The sequence below is a fragment of the Musca domestica genome, unplaced genomic scaffold, assembly GCF_030504385.1.
Source record: "Musca domestica strain aabys unplaced genomic scaffold, Musca_domestica.polishedcontigs.V.1.1 57, whole genome shotgun sequence".
Classification (NCBI taxonomy): Eukaryota; Metazoa; Arthropoda; class Insecta; order Diptera; family Muscidae; genus Musca; species Musca domestica.
In genome coordinates, this window is record NW_026712358.1 from 572,369 (window position 1) to 589,624 (window position 17,256).

The 17,256-nt window shown below is 35.3% G+C and overlaps 1 protein-coding gene across 2 annotated transcripts in view; it reads right to left on the minus strand.

The window, feature by feature from the left end:
* Positions 1-17,256, minus strand: part of LOC101899904 (T-box protein H15-like) — a 28,716-nt gene that overhangs the window by 1,431 nt on the left and 10,029 nt on the right. The window contains exons 2-5 of one of the 2 annotated variants that reach the window (XM_011298273.3): positions 10,233-10,528; positions 10,043-10,173; positions 1,097-1,382; positions 599-843 (exon numbers count right to left, since the gene is read on the minus strand). In XM_011298273.3, the coding sequence (XP_011296575.2) occupies positions 599-843; positions 1,097-1,382; positions 10,043-10,173; positions 10,233-10,528 (958 nt within the window). The remainder of the gene's footprint in view (positions 1-598; positions 844-1,096; positions 1,383-10,042; positions 10,174-10,232; positions 10,529-17,256) is intronic. The other variant, XM_005177538.4, reaches the window with a different exon arrangement.

Here is a 17,256-nt window from a genome sequence, read left to right on the forward strand (position 1 = left end):
CCGCAGCCAGCTCTGCTTCCACGTCACACCACAGCCGACTTCACCACCACCATCGAAATATGTATTCGCACAGCCATGTTGCCCAGGACGGAGAGAAATGTACATTGTTGGCTGTTGACAGTGGAACAGTGGCAACGATTTAAGGAGAAATAGAAAGGGAAATGCTGAACAACATAAAACAAAGAACATAAGGACAATGAAATGATATAAACGCAAGAAGTCAAAGAGGTTTTTGAAAAAGTTCTTATTTTCGTTTGTTCGTTTCACAGTCAACGAACAAAATTTCTGTAGGAAATTCTTAGTGGGAGCAATTTTAAAAGTATTTTAAAGTCGATTTGTATGCGGCCATTTACACCACTGTGCGATGCCTCAATGTCTGAGTCACTTGTTTCAATTCTTTATTTATCACACATTTCCAGACATAACAAATCTTGCATGGGAGAATTAACTTTTCGGTTTTTTTTTATTCAAAACATGTGGCTTCTATTGAAAGTACCTAATTTCAAGCAACATTTTATGACCAATCATATTTTTCACGCAACCTCTGGAACAACTAAAATTTGCAGACTTTATTGAGTTAGTGTTTGCTTTCACTTACCGGTCAAAATCAGTTAGGCGAGAGGAGTCTCGGAAGCCTTTGGCAAATGGATTAGAATCTATTTTCAGCTTTGTTATCAATTGATTCTGGTAGGCCGTTACTGCCGTAAAGACTGTCTCCGGAAAGACAAATGTCTTGTGTTCCATTTCCTGTAAGTCCTTGGGGGTGTTGGGAATATTCTGACCATGGCTAAGGCGGACCAGATGGATTCTTGGCTGATAGCGATGCATTGAATTCAATACAATCTGTAGGAATACACCAATGTAGTTATTGTAGATATGTGTTTAAGTAGGTCTTGTGACTGCTGTCATAGATTTAAAACAGTTGAAAATCTCGTCCGCTTTTTAATCCGATCTCATGGTTTATTAAAAATATGCAACAGAAGTTTTTTTATCGCGAATAGAAGATGTCGATGTTATGGTTCATCGGAAACATACACCTGTCTCTCTACTCCACCCTGCAGTCATAATCGAAAAGATTTGTCTACAACATACTCACTTGTCCACTTTTATCCATTTCATTGTTCGTTAATTTGACCTTCTCGAATGAAACCACTTGTTTTCTCAGTGCATCGACACTTATGGGGCTGTCTGGATGGGCATATAAACGGGCTGGGGGTGGAGGGTCAGCCTTGCCAGCCACCAGCCACGAGGACCGGTGATACGCGTATCGGTATCGTCTCGAATCCATGGGTACAATGTCGATAAGGACAGCATAGCGATCTGGTGGTTGCATATGTCTCAAAGGTCCGGAGAAACTGACACGGACAGTCGGGAACATTCGTCTGAAACGAAAAATGTACATTTGTCATTTATTACTTCTGGCCTCACAAAAAAAAAAACTATGAGCGAAAAAATCATTGACAAGGACGAGCCACTTCCGCAGCCTTTACTGGCAACTGATGTGGAAAATACCAGATATGTTTAAAAATATGACCCAATGTTTTTTTTTTTTTTTAATATTTCAAATAACAACCAAAACAACCCATATAGCTCGCAAACTTGACTCCTGTAATTATAAAGCATTTTGCGGCCAGCTAAGTAAAAAATCAACAAAACTGGCGGTTCAAATTAAAAAACAGTTTTTGGTACAACTGCAAGGTATGCAGCTACCGAAATGACAGTGACATTTGTGTGTCTGTTTGTTTGTTTGTATTTATGTTTACAATGCCAGAGCAGTGGCAGCTACCAGCAAATTTCCTACACCGCATAAAACTTGGCAAATGAAGTGTTGACATAGATTGAAATCGAAACGCAATGCTTTGGCGAATTGCATGCGGATCAAAACAAGTCCAAATGACGACTGTTCCTCAGTTTGTATGTGGCTGTTTGTTGTCATTTCCAAATGCTACTGTTGTTTTCTAGACAGAGTAGAATGCCATCATACCATATCGCGGTATGTCTGCTTTAATTACAAGACAATCGTACATTTTATTCTGATGACGGTATTTCTGGCAATGTAATTGTTCCTCCTTCCTCAACTTCTTCTTGGCATACAAAATAAAAAGAGGCAAGACATAACAGTACAGCAGTTAAACACTTCACCGTGCATTGTACAAAGTTCCATTGTTGACAATCCAAGTCAAAAAAAAAGAAAAATAACAAAAACAAATTCAAAGTATTATTAATAATACCTTCAAAAATATTCCAAATTTCCATCAGAACAAACTCAATTTGCAATTGGAAGATTTGCATTTACTTCTTATATAACCTACAATGAAGAACACCAATGGCAAATCGTCGGGGTCATGTTTGGTGTGACATACACCAATTACTTACTTTGAGATAGACCCATTTCACATCTCGAATCGCTTGGAGAGGATTGAATATTCACAGGATTTGTAATGCTAATACAAGAACAACCTCTCAAAACGTCGAATCTTTGAGGCTATAAATTATTAGTTTTCAACCAAAAACTGTTGAATTTGATTGAAATAAAATTTTGATTTTTTAAGCTATTTTTTGAACTATTTATGTAATAATTGGAAACGCCTTCAAACGAGTATTATCTAAAATATTATCCTTTTTAAAACATATGGTTTGTTCCCGAACTGTAGGAATGTAACAATTTTTACTACAATAACCGATTTCCCTTTGTGATTTCGAAAAAAGATTACAAACATAATATATTCTTTCAGGTTCTGCAACAGAGCAAAGCGGGCAAAAACCCCATCGCTACAAAAACAAGCTTTGATGTGACAAACATTTGATAGTAAAACTTGAGTCAAACGATAACTCTAGGAGAGAGTTTCCGATTTAGTCCAAATTTATATGTAACGAGTTGAATGCCCAAACTCGGCACGCGGGAGCAATTGTATCAGAATTTAGTCATCAGTACAGTTCCTCAGATCCTCGTACCTCCCCCCAAAGGACAAAACTTATTACATTAATATATTTCTACCCACTCTTCCTTTCTCCTGTAGTGTTAATAACGTTGTACTGAACAATTCCTTTACCATCCAGTTGCACGGCTAGGTCTTTTCTTTACTGCATTCTGCAAGTATCCTGTCTGATGCATTTTATGTGGTTATATATGGTTGATTGTTCGTCTGTATTGACATATTCCAATATATGGTCACTATTACAAGTTTTGGAATGCACTTGTTAATCTCGTTCATTTTTAAGGTGTTCTCCGGGGTTGTTATAGTCGATTCCGAGTCTGACTCCGTAGACTTGCCTTTGAAGATATCTGATTTTAAATCTAAATTCGCTTTTGAGTTTGACTCGAGTGACTTAAGTTTATTCCTATAACTACACAAACGGATAATTTCCCACTTTCATATTTCAATAGCCTGCTTTGCAGAAACCGATTTTCTTACAGATCTTCCATTTCTGGCACATTGGTTCATTACAAGACAATGGCTTGTTTTAAGCAAAGTGTTAACATGTCCCGAAATATGTGTTGGCATTCTTCGAGCAAACCCTAAAGGGTGTTTTGATATATGTATGTGTGTGTGTGCATATCGGCACAAATTCGAGCATAAAACTGTTTTCTTAAGGGAGGGCAACTCGCAATGGAAAAGGGGGTGGGGGGCTAATAAAAATAGAAGATCGTAAATCATATTCCAGAATAATTTACATAAGAATTGTTTATGTATAACATGGTAAGACCGGTGGCAACGAAATAGAAACGTTTACTCGCCCACCACCCTGCCGGAGGGAGTTTGTCCGCCAAAAGCACACTACGAGGGCGGTCTTCAAATTCGAAAACAGACACATCCTCGAAAATGTGTCTAGAAGCCATGTATTCCAGCTACTGGCTCGGCCAACCTTACACTTCTTACTGACCTCGTTTGTGTATGCAGGAGCCCCCTGTTACCAGTTCCGTACAAGTGTGGATTTTATGTGTTTGTTTATGGGAAAATTAGGCAAATTAAGCCCCAAAGAAATTATGGCACAGCAGTCCAAGAAGTGTCTGGTGTTGATTTGAGAAAATATTAACTAAGCAAAAATTACACTACAAAACGGAAGAGGATTATGTTAATTATTCTAGCCTTTCTTTTTTGAGAAAATGTACATTTCTTGCTTGTGTATGAAAAGCAGAAGCAAGCTGACAAAGAGGCGCTCGCGGAGGTTCGTCCATACTGTAGGTCAGTAGTAGTTTGTTATTTAAAATGGATTACAGAGTGAGAAGGATTGCATAGTTCCCCCATGGAGACCCAAGCATTTGTAATACAATTGTCAAATTTGTTCGGTGCATGAAAAGCGTGGAAATTATGATTATCCTCGCCTTGCCAGCAAAATCGAATGCTGCACTCATTTTCTGTTCTTCTTCGTGTCATTGACGGTGGAGTGCGTTGCATTGTCCGCACATTTCTCAGGAATACCAAGCCGTGTGGTTTTGTTATCAGACCAAAATCAAATGTTGACAAATATTTACAGCTTCTGCTTGCAAACAGTCATGCCAAGCGTAACAGCATCTATTAAAGTCAAATCCGGCATTCACAACATCAGTTAGTATCTGAAAGACAACGGTGGGCAGGTCAAACAGTCTAGATCGTCAAACATTAGCAGCAGCACTGCAGCGACGGCTGACAGCGTAACAAACCCGTTGACCACGTGATATTTTATCTCAATGACCGCAAATATGGTTTGCAATGCACAGCGGACAACAAAACAGATGCGGTCATTGTCTAGAAATGCCACCTTCTTCGCCATTGTCTCGTCTTGTGTGTGTGTGTGTGAGTGTGTGACCCAACACACAAAGGGACACCCTGATGAATGTTGGCAAAGCCCAAGACAAGAGGTCGTTTTTCAAAATTGAGATGCAACCGAGTGCCTTTTTCACGTTGTAGTGTACCTGCCTTCTTTATGACTGTTGTCTGTTGTACGTCTGCTACCCTGTTGTCCTTTGTCCTTCCCTGCGGTTAGCACACAAACCATATATTTCACACGGCAGGTTTTAAGGGCAATGGGCACAAAATTAACATATCACACTGTATAACGTTTAGTTCATTAATTAATTAATAATTTCATTGCGCATATCCAATTTTGTTGTAACGCAACCCTCATCGGAAATGATGGGGGACATATTAGGAACAATGTACCAAGTAGCTGTACACCATCATTTCCTTTAGCCGATACAGTGCCCTCTTTTTATATTCCATGGGTAGGCCGAAGGCCACATAAGGGTTTTCATTTCTCTTGTAACACTAGCACCGAAAATAGACCAAAACGGCGACAACATTATGGTTTCCGATTTCGTCAGAGTTTTGTCAACGCAGGTCCATGTTTTAATAGGTTCCAAATGTGGAAATATATCTTGGGCAAACCCGAATTTAAAAAGTTAAAAAGTGTCAGTCGGTTTTGCCGACCGATGTATACCCTTAGTTAGTGTTCGATTATTTAAATATGTGTTAACTTCTGTTATGATTATTCAAATTGTTGACACTATATGGATTAGGTTTCGAAGGAATGGGCCAATATTGTCCATTTCGATTCGGACCTAAATAAATATGATATAAATTTTTCCACGAACCAGGTTTCCACTATATTGGTTACTTTCTTCACTTCATATGAGGTATGTGCAAGTTTTTGAAGATTTTAACCTGCCTTTGTGAAGAAGGTACCAGAAGAAATTGTGCGATCTCTACCATCTTTATAAGAGGTCTTGTGTTGATGGAAATATTGAGATATACCAAGTCTAAATGGAATCGGATGTTAATTTCGCGTTTTATAAGATTCGTAGCTATTAAAAAATTACCCGTTGTGGGGTAGGTACCGGAAGCAGTCGACCAATATATCCCATCTTCGCACTAGATCTTGTGTTGGTAGAAATATTGTGATAAGTGTAATTCGAAGACAATCGGACTCTTACATCACATTTTATAAGAGTTATAACTATCCAACATGGATGGAGTGGACCGTGCGCACCAGCCAGGCAGATAGACGGACGGGTGTACATCGCTATATCGACTCAAATGTCCTGAAGACTTAGGATCCAAAGAGATCTACGGCCTAAAACCGTTAAAGGTCTCATATATGAAAGGCTCACAGCCATACCGAACTATGTCATAAAAACATAATTCGAAGATATTTAGAGGTAAAGTAAATGCACTTCCATTAATTTCTGGAAGGAATATTTTAATCTACCAAAAGAAAATGTAAAAGTCTATATTCAAAATTAACTAATGATATTAATTTAAAATAAAAATAATTTAAATATATTACTAAAAAAATATTCCAAAAAAATCTACTTTGGTTCATTATTACTCTGAATAAAATTTCAAGGTTTCACAGCTAAAGCGAACCAAGTCAAAAAAATAAAATAAAGTGTCGTTATATGACTAAATATAGTTAACTTTAGCGATTAATTTCCCACTAGTTTCGAAGTTTTATTTTAAGTCATGTCTTGGTTTGGCGGCTGGCAGCTGCGGGTGCTTCTATTGTAATTGACAATCATTGTGATTTCTAGGAAAATAAAATAAATTCATTTAAAAAAAAAATAAATTAATGTTAACAAGGACAAAGGAAAATTTAAGGTTTCAACTATGGTAGAAATAAGAAGGTAAAGTCATGCAGTTATATGTATACATTTTTATACCCTCCACCATAGTATGGAGGGAATATTGCGTTTGTAATTCCGTTTATAACACCTCGAAATATACATTTTAGAACCCATAATGTACATATATTCTTGATCAGCATAAAATTCTATGTCGATTTAGCGAGGTACGTCCGGCTGTCCGTCTATCCGTCTGTTCGTCTGTGGAAATCACTCTAGCATCCGAACGAAATGAAGTAAGTTGATAAAAATTTACTCAAATGTGTATTATGTCTGCAGGATTTTTGGTATAGCCCCTATATAACGGTACCTCCCGATATGCGGTACTGATTGAAACTATTTCAAATTTAGTATTTGAAGTTCGTAATGCCTATGACAGCAAATTGTATGTGCAGGTCCACGCCTTCGTATAGCCCCTAACATGGTTACATTCGGTATTTTTAAGATTTTAACAGCATTTTTAATGGATTTTAATTTTTTGAAAATTGCCAAATTTGTACAATATTGTGAAAGGTATTCAAAGTTCGGCCGGGCCGAACTTACAGTTTTTTTACAACTTTTTTTTTTTCAAAGTTATGCATTTGACAACATCTCATTGTCAAAATGTATATTTATAAATCCATTGTACACGCAAATCAAATATGGGAACCTGCTTTCTAGGCAGGGAAATTTGACAGAGTAAATTACACAAAATTTAGCATGGTTTCAACAAATATTTACACATAAAAAATTCGTCATTTCCGTCGTCATCATTTTTGTGGCTGGCAAATATTCCTCATCTTCATTGCTGGAAAAATCACTAGCACTGCTATTATTATTATCCATTTATAGAAAACACTGATTATTTTTTAATATTGCTGTACTGATTCAAAGTGAAACACACTGACTTAGAAAAAAGTCGAAAATGACAGTCGTTGCCTTAGGTTTTTTACCGTCATCTTTGGAACGAAACACTTTTTGACATTGTGCTTTACAGGGTAAACAGAGTTTTCATATACGGGGACATTGGCACTAATTTCGGCATTTTTTATTTTTCATGACTTGGTTCGGTATAGCAGTGAGCCCTCCATATATGCTTCATACCATTTGGCATTTAAGTCTCCAAAAGCTGACGTGTCTTATCTTATCTCTTATCTGATAGCTCGGGGAAATATTCATTTGGATGTCGTATGTGCCACTTTGAACATTCCTAGCAATGACTTCCACATTCAATTGGATTACCACTATCGATAAACAAATGACAAGTGCAAAGTAATCACTAACGACTACAAAACCCCAATGATGGCGGTTCGAAACAATACGAGGAGCTAGCCGACGCAAATATACGTGGTCAGTTGCATGGGATATTTTGCAGGGAGGGTATCATATAGTTGACCCACCCAATTTTGTCGTTTACTTGCTGGTTGTTTTCAGTGCCCAGGCCTAGACCCCATTGCAACTATGGGGACTATGTCCGGGTTTGCGGTGCGGGAAAGAAAAATAGGCTTATGTTGAGTTTAGGGGCTATGCTCGGATTGACCTGAAATTTTTAAAATAAAGTAATAAAGTTTAGAAAAACTATAAATCGCGTAGCCGGTGTTGGATATATCCCAAAGGCCGTCTATTTAAAAATGCTACGAAGGTTACTTACATATTAGTGGAGAAAATGTCATGATTTTTATCACTAACATCTTCGGAACTACAAGGCTGTAAGATAGTATGTAGATCTCAATCGCCCATGTAGGATCCATTTTTTTTTTTTGGTTTTTTAAAAGGATCCGCCACAAAAATTACAATTTCCTTGTATTGCTCCGGAAACGGTTCAATCAGATGACCAATAAAAGTTATCTTTTATAACATCCCCGTCCCGATTCGAAAATATGTATGTAGCTCCCAAATATAATATCAACAATGTAACCTTCACAAACATTGGTTTTATTACGCTCCATGGTGTTTAAGGGCTTTATACCAGGGCTAGGCAAAGAGTATCCCTTGGGATGTCTGTGTGTTCACCAACACAATTGTAAAAAATAACTTGTTTTGAGTTTTCTGTCAAAATGGTTTTGGGAGAATATTTAGTATTGTTCGAGCAGTCGACGAGGAATGTGCTGTCGGATATTTTTATGAATGCACCGTAAGAAATAATTGTGTACATAAATGTAACATACTACACATTTTCAGGGAGCTTTAAAGATTTTTCTTCTTTAATTGAATTTTTTATTGGCTTTGCAATATTTGGTTCAAATCAAATGCACTTTTCAACACTTTTGAATATTTAATTTTTATTTCTGAAACAGGTGTGACAAAGATGGCCATGGACTAATTTGGGTTTTGATTTGGTCACACAAAGAAGTATTTTCAGTTTCATTTCGATAGTGAATAAGAAAGGTTCTATATATCATTTAGTTCTCCACACAAATTGTTATTACTCATATTATTATCATTATTTTAATAATTTTCATTTCCATAATTTGATAAAACTTTATGAAAATATTTTTTTTTTAATTAAATATTTTTTGCATCATTCGTGTTATCTATTCTCTTACAAAATAATTTATAGTTTATTTAATAGTTTTAATATAACAGCGTTTTTTTAATGAGTTGAAAAGTTTAATTTGCTATGAAACCCGAAATATAAAAATCAAAAAAAGCCAACAAAATATTTCTCACTGTGCAAAGAGAGGCAAAAAAACAGTTGCAATATTTTGTTATTTCAAAACACATACAATCACAAAAAATTTTTGAGGCTCTCTGCCTTGCCCTGCTTTATACCATTTTCAATAAACAGTATGTTGGTTATGGACATTGTTACTTGTGACCAATAATTGTTTTTGCGAAAAACAGTTTTTTGTGTTTTATTTTTCTATTTCAAGAGTGTTATTAATTGTTAATGAATTCATTCCAAAGTAGTTTGTAGTTGCCTTTGTTCACCCGTTCACCCTTTAAAATATTATTCGATAATACAGGCAACATTCTGGAAATTAATGAGAATGAAACTTCAAGATACTTGGATCACGAAGGGCTCCACATTAAAGATTGTATGGGGTTATTATTTGTTTAGGGTCCGCATTTGCGAATCGAATTCGTGTTGAAGACCATTTTTCATTTGTGATCAGCCAGTGTAGTAGCACTCCCATATATCTGCGAACGGTTGTGGTTCTGGCAAAGGTGCAGCGCAGACGAGAGTTCGTGGAGCCCTTCGACGACACTATCATGTTGAGTTATTGTTGTTGCATTTGCTCAAATAAATGTTCGTGCAAAGTCGACGAATGAAAGCTGTGAAGTATGTGGCCACGCTTAATCTTCCAAACATATTGGACTTGTCTTGGTCGTGACACGCATTCACTGTTTGTTCTTTGTTGCAATGATAGCAGACCCACATAGCCATATACTCAATCAAGTTATTTTGACATTCTAGCATAAAATGGAAACTAGCACTCCTTTTAATCTGTTTAATCTTACCTTCCCGTTTTTGTGATGATCATTTCGGTGCCCAGTTCATGGAACTTGTCCCATAACTCTTTGGTCTCAAGGTGGCATTGAATGGGCAGCAGCTCGTCGCAGTTGCAGGACCCAACTATTTTGGGAGAGTTCTAAAAATGGGGATGGTTAATTCTAGTTCTACATTTAGTTTAGGTTGGATTTTGCTAACTTTGCGTTTTACCTTCGCTGGCTCTGGGGACAAACGATCGTCTTCCGCCTGAGAAGGACTTTGGGGAGACGCCCTCCCTCGACTGCTACTGGAACTGTGGTTATGGTTGGAGCTTCCATTTCCGCTGTCATTGCTGTAGTTTATGCGATGTTTAAGGGCAGTCTTTTGGATAAGCGCTGCTCCACCGTGCCGCGATAGACGAACAACGGATGCCGCTGATTCGGTGTCGCTACAATCGACCACATCAACATCCCCTTCCTCTTCGGCGTCGGGGAAGCGTTCAAGGGATAATGGACCTGCAAGGGAAAGACACGCACTTGTGAGAAATTACTTTGTGAAATATTTGATTTTATTAATGTTTTAATAAACGATTTGCATCCTCGCTTCGGGACGTTGGGACCTATGTCATAGAGATACTACTTTGTTGCTTTGCAGCCATCGTTGCCATTTATGTAACTCTGTGACAATACCCTGGAAAAAAATTATGCACACATATCCCATTGTACTATTCAATTCACATTTCGCAACTGCAATTCTAGAGTCAAAAGTGCAAAGCTATGTCATTTCAAATGAAACAACCTGATATTAAATATTTCGACACGCCACATTTGACAACTGCATATTGCATTTCCAATATTTTAATAATAGAATAACAAAAGTTCGTACATGTTAACATATAAGAGTGTGGGGCGGAACGTTCTTAATCATCTCTCTTAAAGGAAAAATGTGTAAAATTGTGTTTGTAAATACGACTAGCAATAAATACAAAATGTGAAAATATCGAAATACTGATTTAGTCTTAACTTTTCTTAATTTTTCTTTTTATCTCTATTGAACTTATATGTTATTGAGAACTTGCGTATGGAAAATTTAAATTTTCTTTAACAATTCTATTGGAAAAAATTAATCATTACTTCACATAATTTGAGGCTGCATCCAATAATTAAAATTGTTCTCATTTTAAAAATGGGCATTTGGTGTTCAATAACAGTGTATACATAAACTGTTAAGAGCATTTCTCATTTATCCATAAACACAATATTGTGTCTAAAATTTATATTTTATTAGCCAAAAACTAAATATGTAATTAAAAAGTTTTCAAACCTTTAAAAAATATATTAAAATACAGCGCAGAATCCGGATAACATCCAGAAAATACCAGTTTAAACAAGTAAAAAATCAGCTAAGGTACAATTTTATGCTGGATATATGAAAACGTGGACATCTGTAGCCAATTATTTGCCGAAGAAGGAACTCAAATACCAAGTTTGATTAAATCAGTTGAAAATATAGCTTAAAGCCTTTAAATACAGAATATCTAGAAGTACAGCCATATGTTGGCCATACCAAAACATTGATTTTTTGGTGGAAAGACAATCTGTCTATTTACAGCAAATTCAAGTTAAATTGGTGGCTATAACAACAAAAAAACTTAAATCTGGCGGTACGGTACCTACTTGGGTCATTTTCAATATCGAAAGTTCTGCAGACATAAAATACATCTGATCAAAATTTGGTCAACCTACTTAATTTCCTTCTGAAGCTAGAGTGATTTCTATAAATGGACAGACAGACGGACAGATATTTTTGAACCAACATAGAATTTCATGCTGATTAGGAATATATATACGTTGTGGGGTATACAACTTATATCTCGAGGTGTTACGATGACGATGGGTCATATAACTTGCATGTTAATGTAACAAAGACGAAATGTTTAAAGTGGAGCACATATTTGCTCATTTCCACAGGAGAAGAGAAAAAAACTAAAAGAGTGCTCGGCAAGAGTAGAATCTACTCGATTTTAAGCAACCTTTGCTCCCACTCAAAAACGAGCAACTTATGTTCACTCATATTTCAGCGACATCGAAAAATTGAGTTTGCTTGAACTTTTTTTCTGCACTTAGGAGCGCACTCACTCGAATTCGAGCGAGCAAGAGGAGTTTTACTCTTTGGACAAATTCGAAAAAGTTTTTTATCCATATCTTTCGATATATTATAACAACATTTGGCACCAACTCTTTATGTATTAACATTAATATGTTTAAAAATTAAAATTTAAAATCCGAGTACAGTATTCCTCTAAGTAAAATAAATACATACGAAACCATATTTTAAAACTATCCACATTCTATTTTTGATAAAAAAAAACCTAAATTATCCACAGTATCGCTCGGTCTTATTGATGCCAAAAGAGTTCACATTAAACGTGATACGTAGAACTTATAAAATATATTATTGACGATTTTTCTACTTTCACACATACCTATATCCACCGTTTATGGGGTTTGATTCGAATTCGGCTGAGTTAATTAAATTTGACTAGGAAAAAATACTAAAATCACTCAGGTTTGAAAGAAAATTATACCTCTTTCGCAATTTTTACCAATCAAAAGCTACCATATTATGATATTGCGACTAAAACAATTCATTCTAGCAAACTACACGTACATTAATGGGAATATTTAAAATGTTTGCGGGTGAGACTCAGTTTCGATGATTATAAAACATTATTGATTTTTTCCATACATAAACTTTTATTTAGTTGTCACTTGCAAGTTTGTCCAAAGTTATCATAAATTTTCAAAACACATATAATTTTAAAAAAATCAATGTAAACGAGATAATTATAACACTTTCCCGCAGATCAGAAACTGTTTGGACTCTAATGAACGAATGTTGGTATACATAATTTTGCTGCTTAAATCATTTCCAATTTAAAGACCGGATATTATAATTTGGGAATGGGCATTTAACAACACCTAAAGTTTTGTATATATTTTGCAATATCTCAATCGGAAACGGCATCGATGTACAGGCATTACGAATATAGTGCTGTTATGCCGTTATATAGAGGCCATAACAAAAGGTGGACCCGAAGTGGTCATTTTAAAATATCAGATCCTTATTAAAAGCAAGTAAAACGAAGCTTAGCTCGGGCGGGCCGAACTTTTAATACCCTCTACCGTTTGAAAGAAACTTGAAAACTGCCGCTATAGTTTAAAAAAAAATGTGGGTATCACGTGTTACGGTTACACGGGACTATACAAGAACGTGGACCTCTATAGTTAATTGTCTGTCAGAGAAGGTTTGATATACTTCTCTTGAAAAATGTAGCTAAAATTCTTAAAATACCGAATATTGGCAGGCGTGATAATACAGGGGAGCTATTTTAAGACGTGAATCTGTTAAGGCAACGAAATTCCTAATTTGAAATAATTCTGGTGAAAGTGGAGCTAAAATCATCAAAATACCGGATTATATGGGTCTTATACGAAAACGTAGACCTGTAAATATATATATACTAGCTGACCCGGTCCGCGTTGCCGGCCCGTAGTTTTTGTCTATTATGCATATATTCCCAAGCATAATTATTCACAGATATGACTGATATAAGTGCTCACGTACAGGTCGATTTAAAGTGTTTTAAAATACCTGTACCCATTTTTAACCAGTGGGCTTCAATATTTAAACCGTGGCTTCAACTGTGTGGATGTGCTATACAAATCTATTAAAAAGTATATATCAATCTTATCGCCATATAAGGGATCAAATTAATTTTTAATATGGTAAAAATCGTAGCAAAATCTTCCAGTCAAATGAGCAGTAATTTGGAATTTGCTGTATTTTGTATACTACATAATTGAGGGCAGAATGATTTAAGAATAGCCAAAGTTAATTACTTTTTTAAACCCATTAGCAACTTAGATTGTGCATTAGAGTCCTCATAAGTCCCCCTAACCATGTCAGTCTGTTTGTCCGCCAAAAGGTGGACTTGAGAGGGTATTATAACATGGATAAAAATTCTAAAATTTGTAGATATGTTGAAATTTTAGTGTAAGATTTTCACCCCCCTAATACGCATTATTAGCCAAATTCTTTGAAATGTGGTTAAATTAGGAGGTACCTTCTTTATATGGGCACTACTCCGAAACATCGACCTACATTGAAAACTTTCTTCTACCCCTTATAATCCAAGATGACAAATAGAGGCCAAATCAAAAATATAGCAGAACAATATAGCATGTCATAGCATTTCGCGTGATTTAAATAAGTAAAAATAATTTTATCCACCTCATAATTGAGGGCAGAATGATAAGATGGGAATTAATTTTATTTGCCATTTAAATTGTAAGTTGGAGACCCCTTAAATTCCATATTTTCATCATAGGATAATTCAATGATGATTAAACAAATATTCGGTCCCGTGCTACTTTCTTATATTTGTAATTTGTTCATGTTTCCACAATTTATTTCATATGGATGCACATCCCAAATCTACGTTCCCAACCAATATTCTCTTGGGGGTTAAAAATTCAATAGAATACAAAATTTTCTTTTCTGACCACACATTAGATGTGAAAGTGGACTTGGGGATACTTCAATGTGGGGACTTTACTTAAATAAATTCCTATGTGGCAATTATCTGTATGATGGTTCCCTACCCCAGGGTGGCATAAATAAAATTTTTTAGCCAAATCAATTGATGAATGTGGTCATTACCAATATATGCATTACTCTGAAAATTTAAAATTTTATGCGAAGAGGTTATCTACCCCCTTAGAAACAAAAATGTCAAATAAGGGCCAAAAAATGAAAAAAGTGGCCGGCCAAGACCCCAAAAATAACTTAAATCATAGATGGTTATATAAATATGAAATCGGGTTGTTCCCTTATCCATGAGTTATGATCGATATAAAGACCTGCAAAAGTGATTTTAGGTATTTTGAATGTTTGGGAAGAATTTCTGGAAGGATATAAAACCTTTTCTTACTAAAAGTCCCATTCGCTCTACTATTTTGCACCTTTTATTTCAATATTGGTATATTACTTATTATTCTCCCAAAGAATTTTGCATTTTGAGCTCTCATTGGACGGATCATTGTCACGCTTTGAAATGAGCCCCATTAAGCTTTTTCGGTCATTTTTGTTTGTTTAAACGTGTTCGCATCTTCCAGCTAACCCACGATGTAGGCCCTGGAGTTGAAAGGTAGATGTCAGTTAACATCCTATTTCGCACTTATTCAATTTTTTTAGTGAAAAATTATTCTTTATTTTGTTCACAAAAAAAAAATTGACAAAAAAAAGAATAACAAATTGAAAAAGTCTTCAACTTTTTCGCTGATTTTTTACAGCAAATGTTTTAAGATCCTTCCTTACAAAGTTTGTCAATAGAATGTACTATTACTTTAAAATTCGATTCCATTGAAAATGTTTTTTTGATTTTTGCAATGAGATCTCTTTTTCATGATTTTCAGCGATTTAGAAAAAGTAATTATCTTTTAACTTTGGTGTGACCGCGTTAAATTATTTCGATATCATCTATTCCGTTTCGCCACCACATAATTCGCTACTACACTTCCATCAATTTCAGTTCTCAAGAAATCAAGTCAATTAAATAAATTGGTATAAATATTCGAATTCAAAAATAAAATATAAAAAAACACTACAAATGTACATTAGAAAAAAGTAAGTCAAAATGGAAAAAAATCATGCAAAATAAAACATTACTATTGTACATTTGAAAAGTCAAAATGAAAATGTTAATATATCACATTTTTACGCGATTTTTTTGGATATTAGCCTTTTCGGAGAGTAGACAACTCCGAATTTGTGTGAATCGTTAAAATTAATCCAGCGGTTCTTAAGTTATAAGCGTAGTAACTAACACAACTTACATTTATATATATATATAGATAGATTTTGAAATTTTGTAAGAAACTTCTTTGCAAATAACCATCTATACAGATCCGAGTTAAGGTATAGACACCATATGTTTTTTTATTTGTGTCACTTTTTCACCCCAATCGCATCAATTTTACGAACTCCAATTAAAAAAATTGATACAAATGCGGTAAAAATGTGACAGAAGTCAACAAAATACCGAAAATCGGGAGAACAGTTACATGGGGACTATACCTAAACTATGATCCATATGGATAGTCGATTGCAAAGAACACAAACTGCCAATTTAAAATATTACGAAAACAGCCAAAACACCTTTAATCTGACGGTACTGTCACATATTCACTAGTTATTTCAAAATCTGGACCTATATGGTCCATTATAAATACCAAAAATTCTACTGACTTAAAATGCATCTCAGCAAAATTTTATTAAACTACTTCATTTCGTTCGGAAGCTAACATGATTTCCACAGACTGACAGAAGGGACTGTATATATATATAATTATTTCTAGAAGTTGTCTTTCCAACTTCTTAATAAACTCTCCATGCTATGGTGGATAATACATACATAATAGTTAGCAATTAATTAAATCTCTTTCCTTCAATTGCTGCATAGTAAGTGGTGTGCTTCCTACATTCGTCTGCAAAATATTCTGCATTTTTTATGTCCATTGTAGTAGATGCCTACTTCTTTAAGGTGACGCATCAGAGTCGTGAATTATTTCTTTTCAACATTTAGCTCACAATGAAAACTAAATAAATAAATAAGACAACAAAATGAAATTCACAGATGCAAATTAAAATAACATGCAATGCTGAAAACGCTGCTGCTTTCGCACAAAACTTGCGGGGGCAAGTGATTAGAAAACTTTCAACGTTTCCAAATGGATGGCTTTATTATGCAAATGTCGGACATTTCTCAAATGTGCATGTTTTCCAAATACTCACGAGCGAGTGCGCCAAACGGACGGTCGGACGGTCAGCCGGTGATAAATGCAGCCGCATCGTATAATTGTAAATGTTATTAACAAAACACATCAAAGAGATAAAACATTAATGCATTTCAAAAATGTATTAATTATTCTCTATCGCTCCCGTCTGGTTTCACTTGTTAATTTGTTTGTAATTAATGAGTGCCGTTTTCAATTGTTGAAGATACTCTGTTTTCAACGATTGTAAATCTGCATGTTGATATTTAATTGAACTAAGTAAGACCAAATTGCCGGTTGCAGTGAAAAAAGCGCAAAAAACGGAATGGCAGAAAAGGTAAATTATTATTGTTTTGATTAGTTGCAAAAACACATTAAAACGAAGGGAAAACTAGATACTAACATGA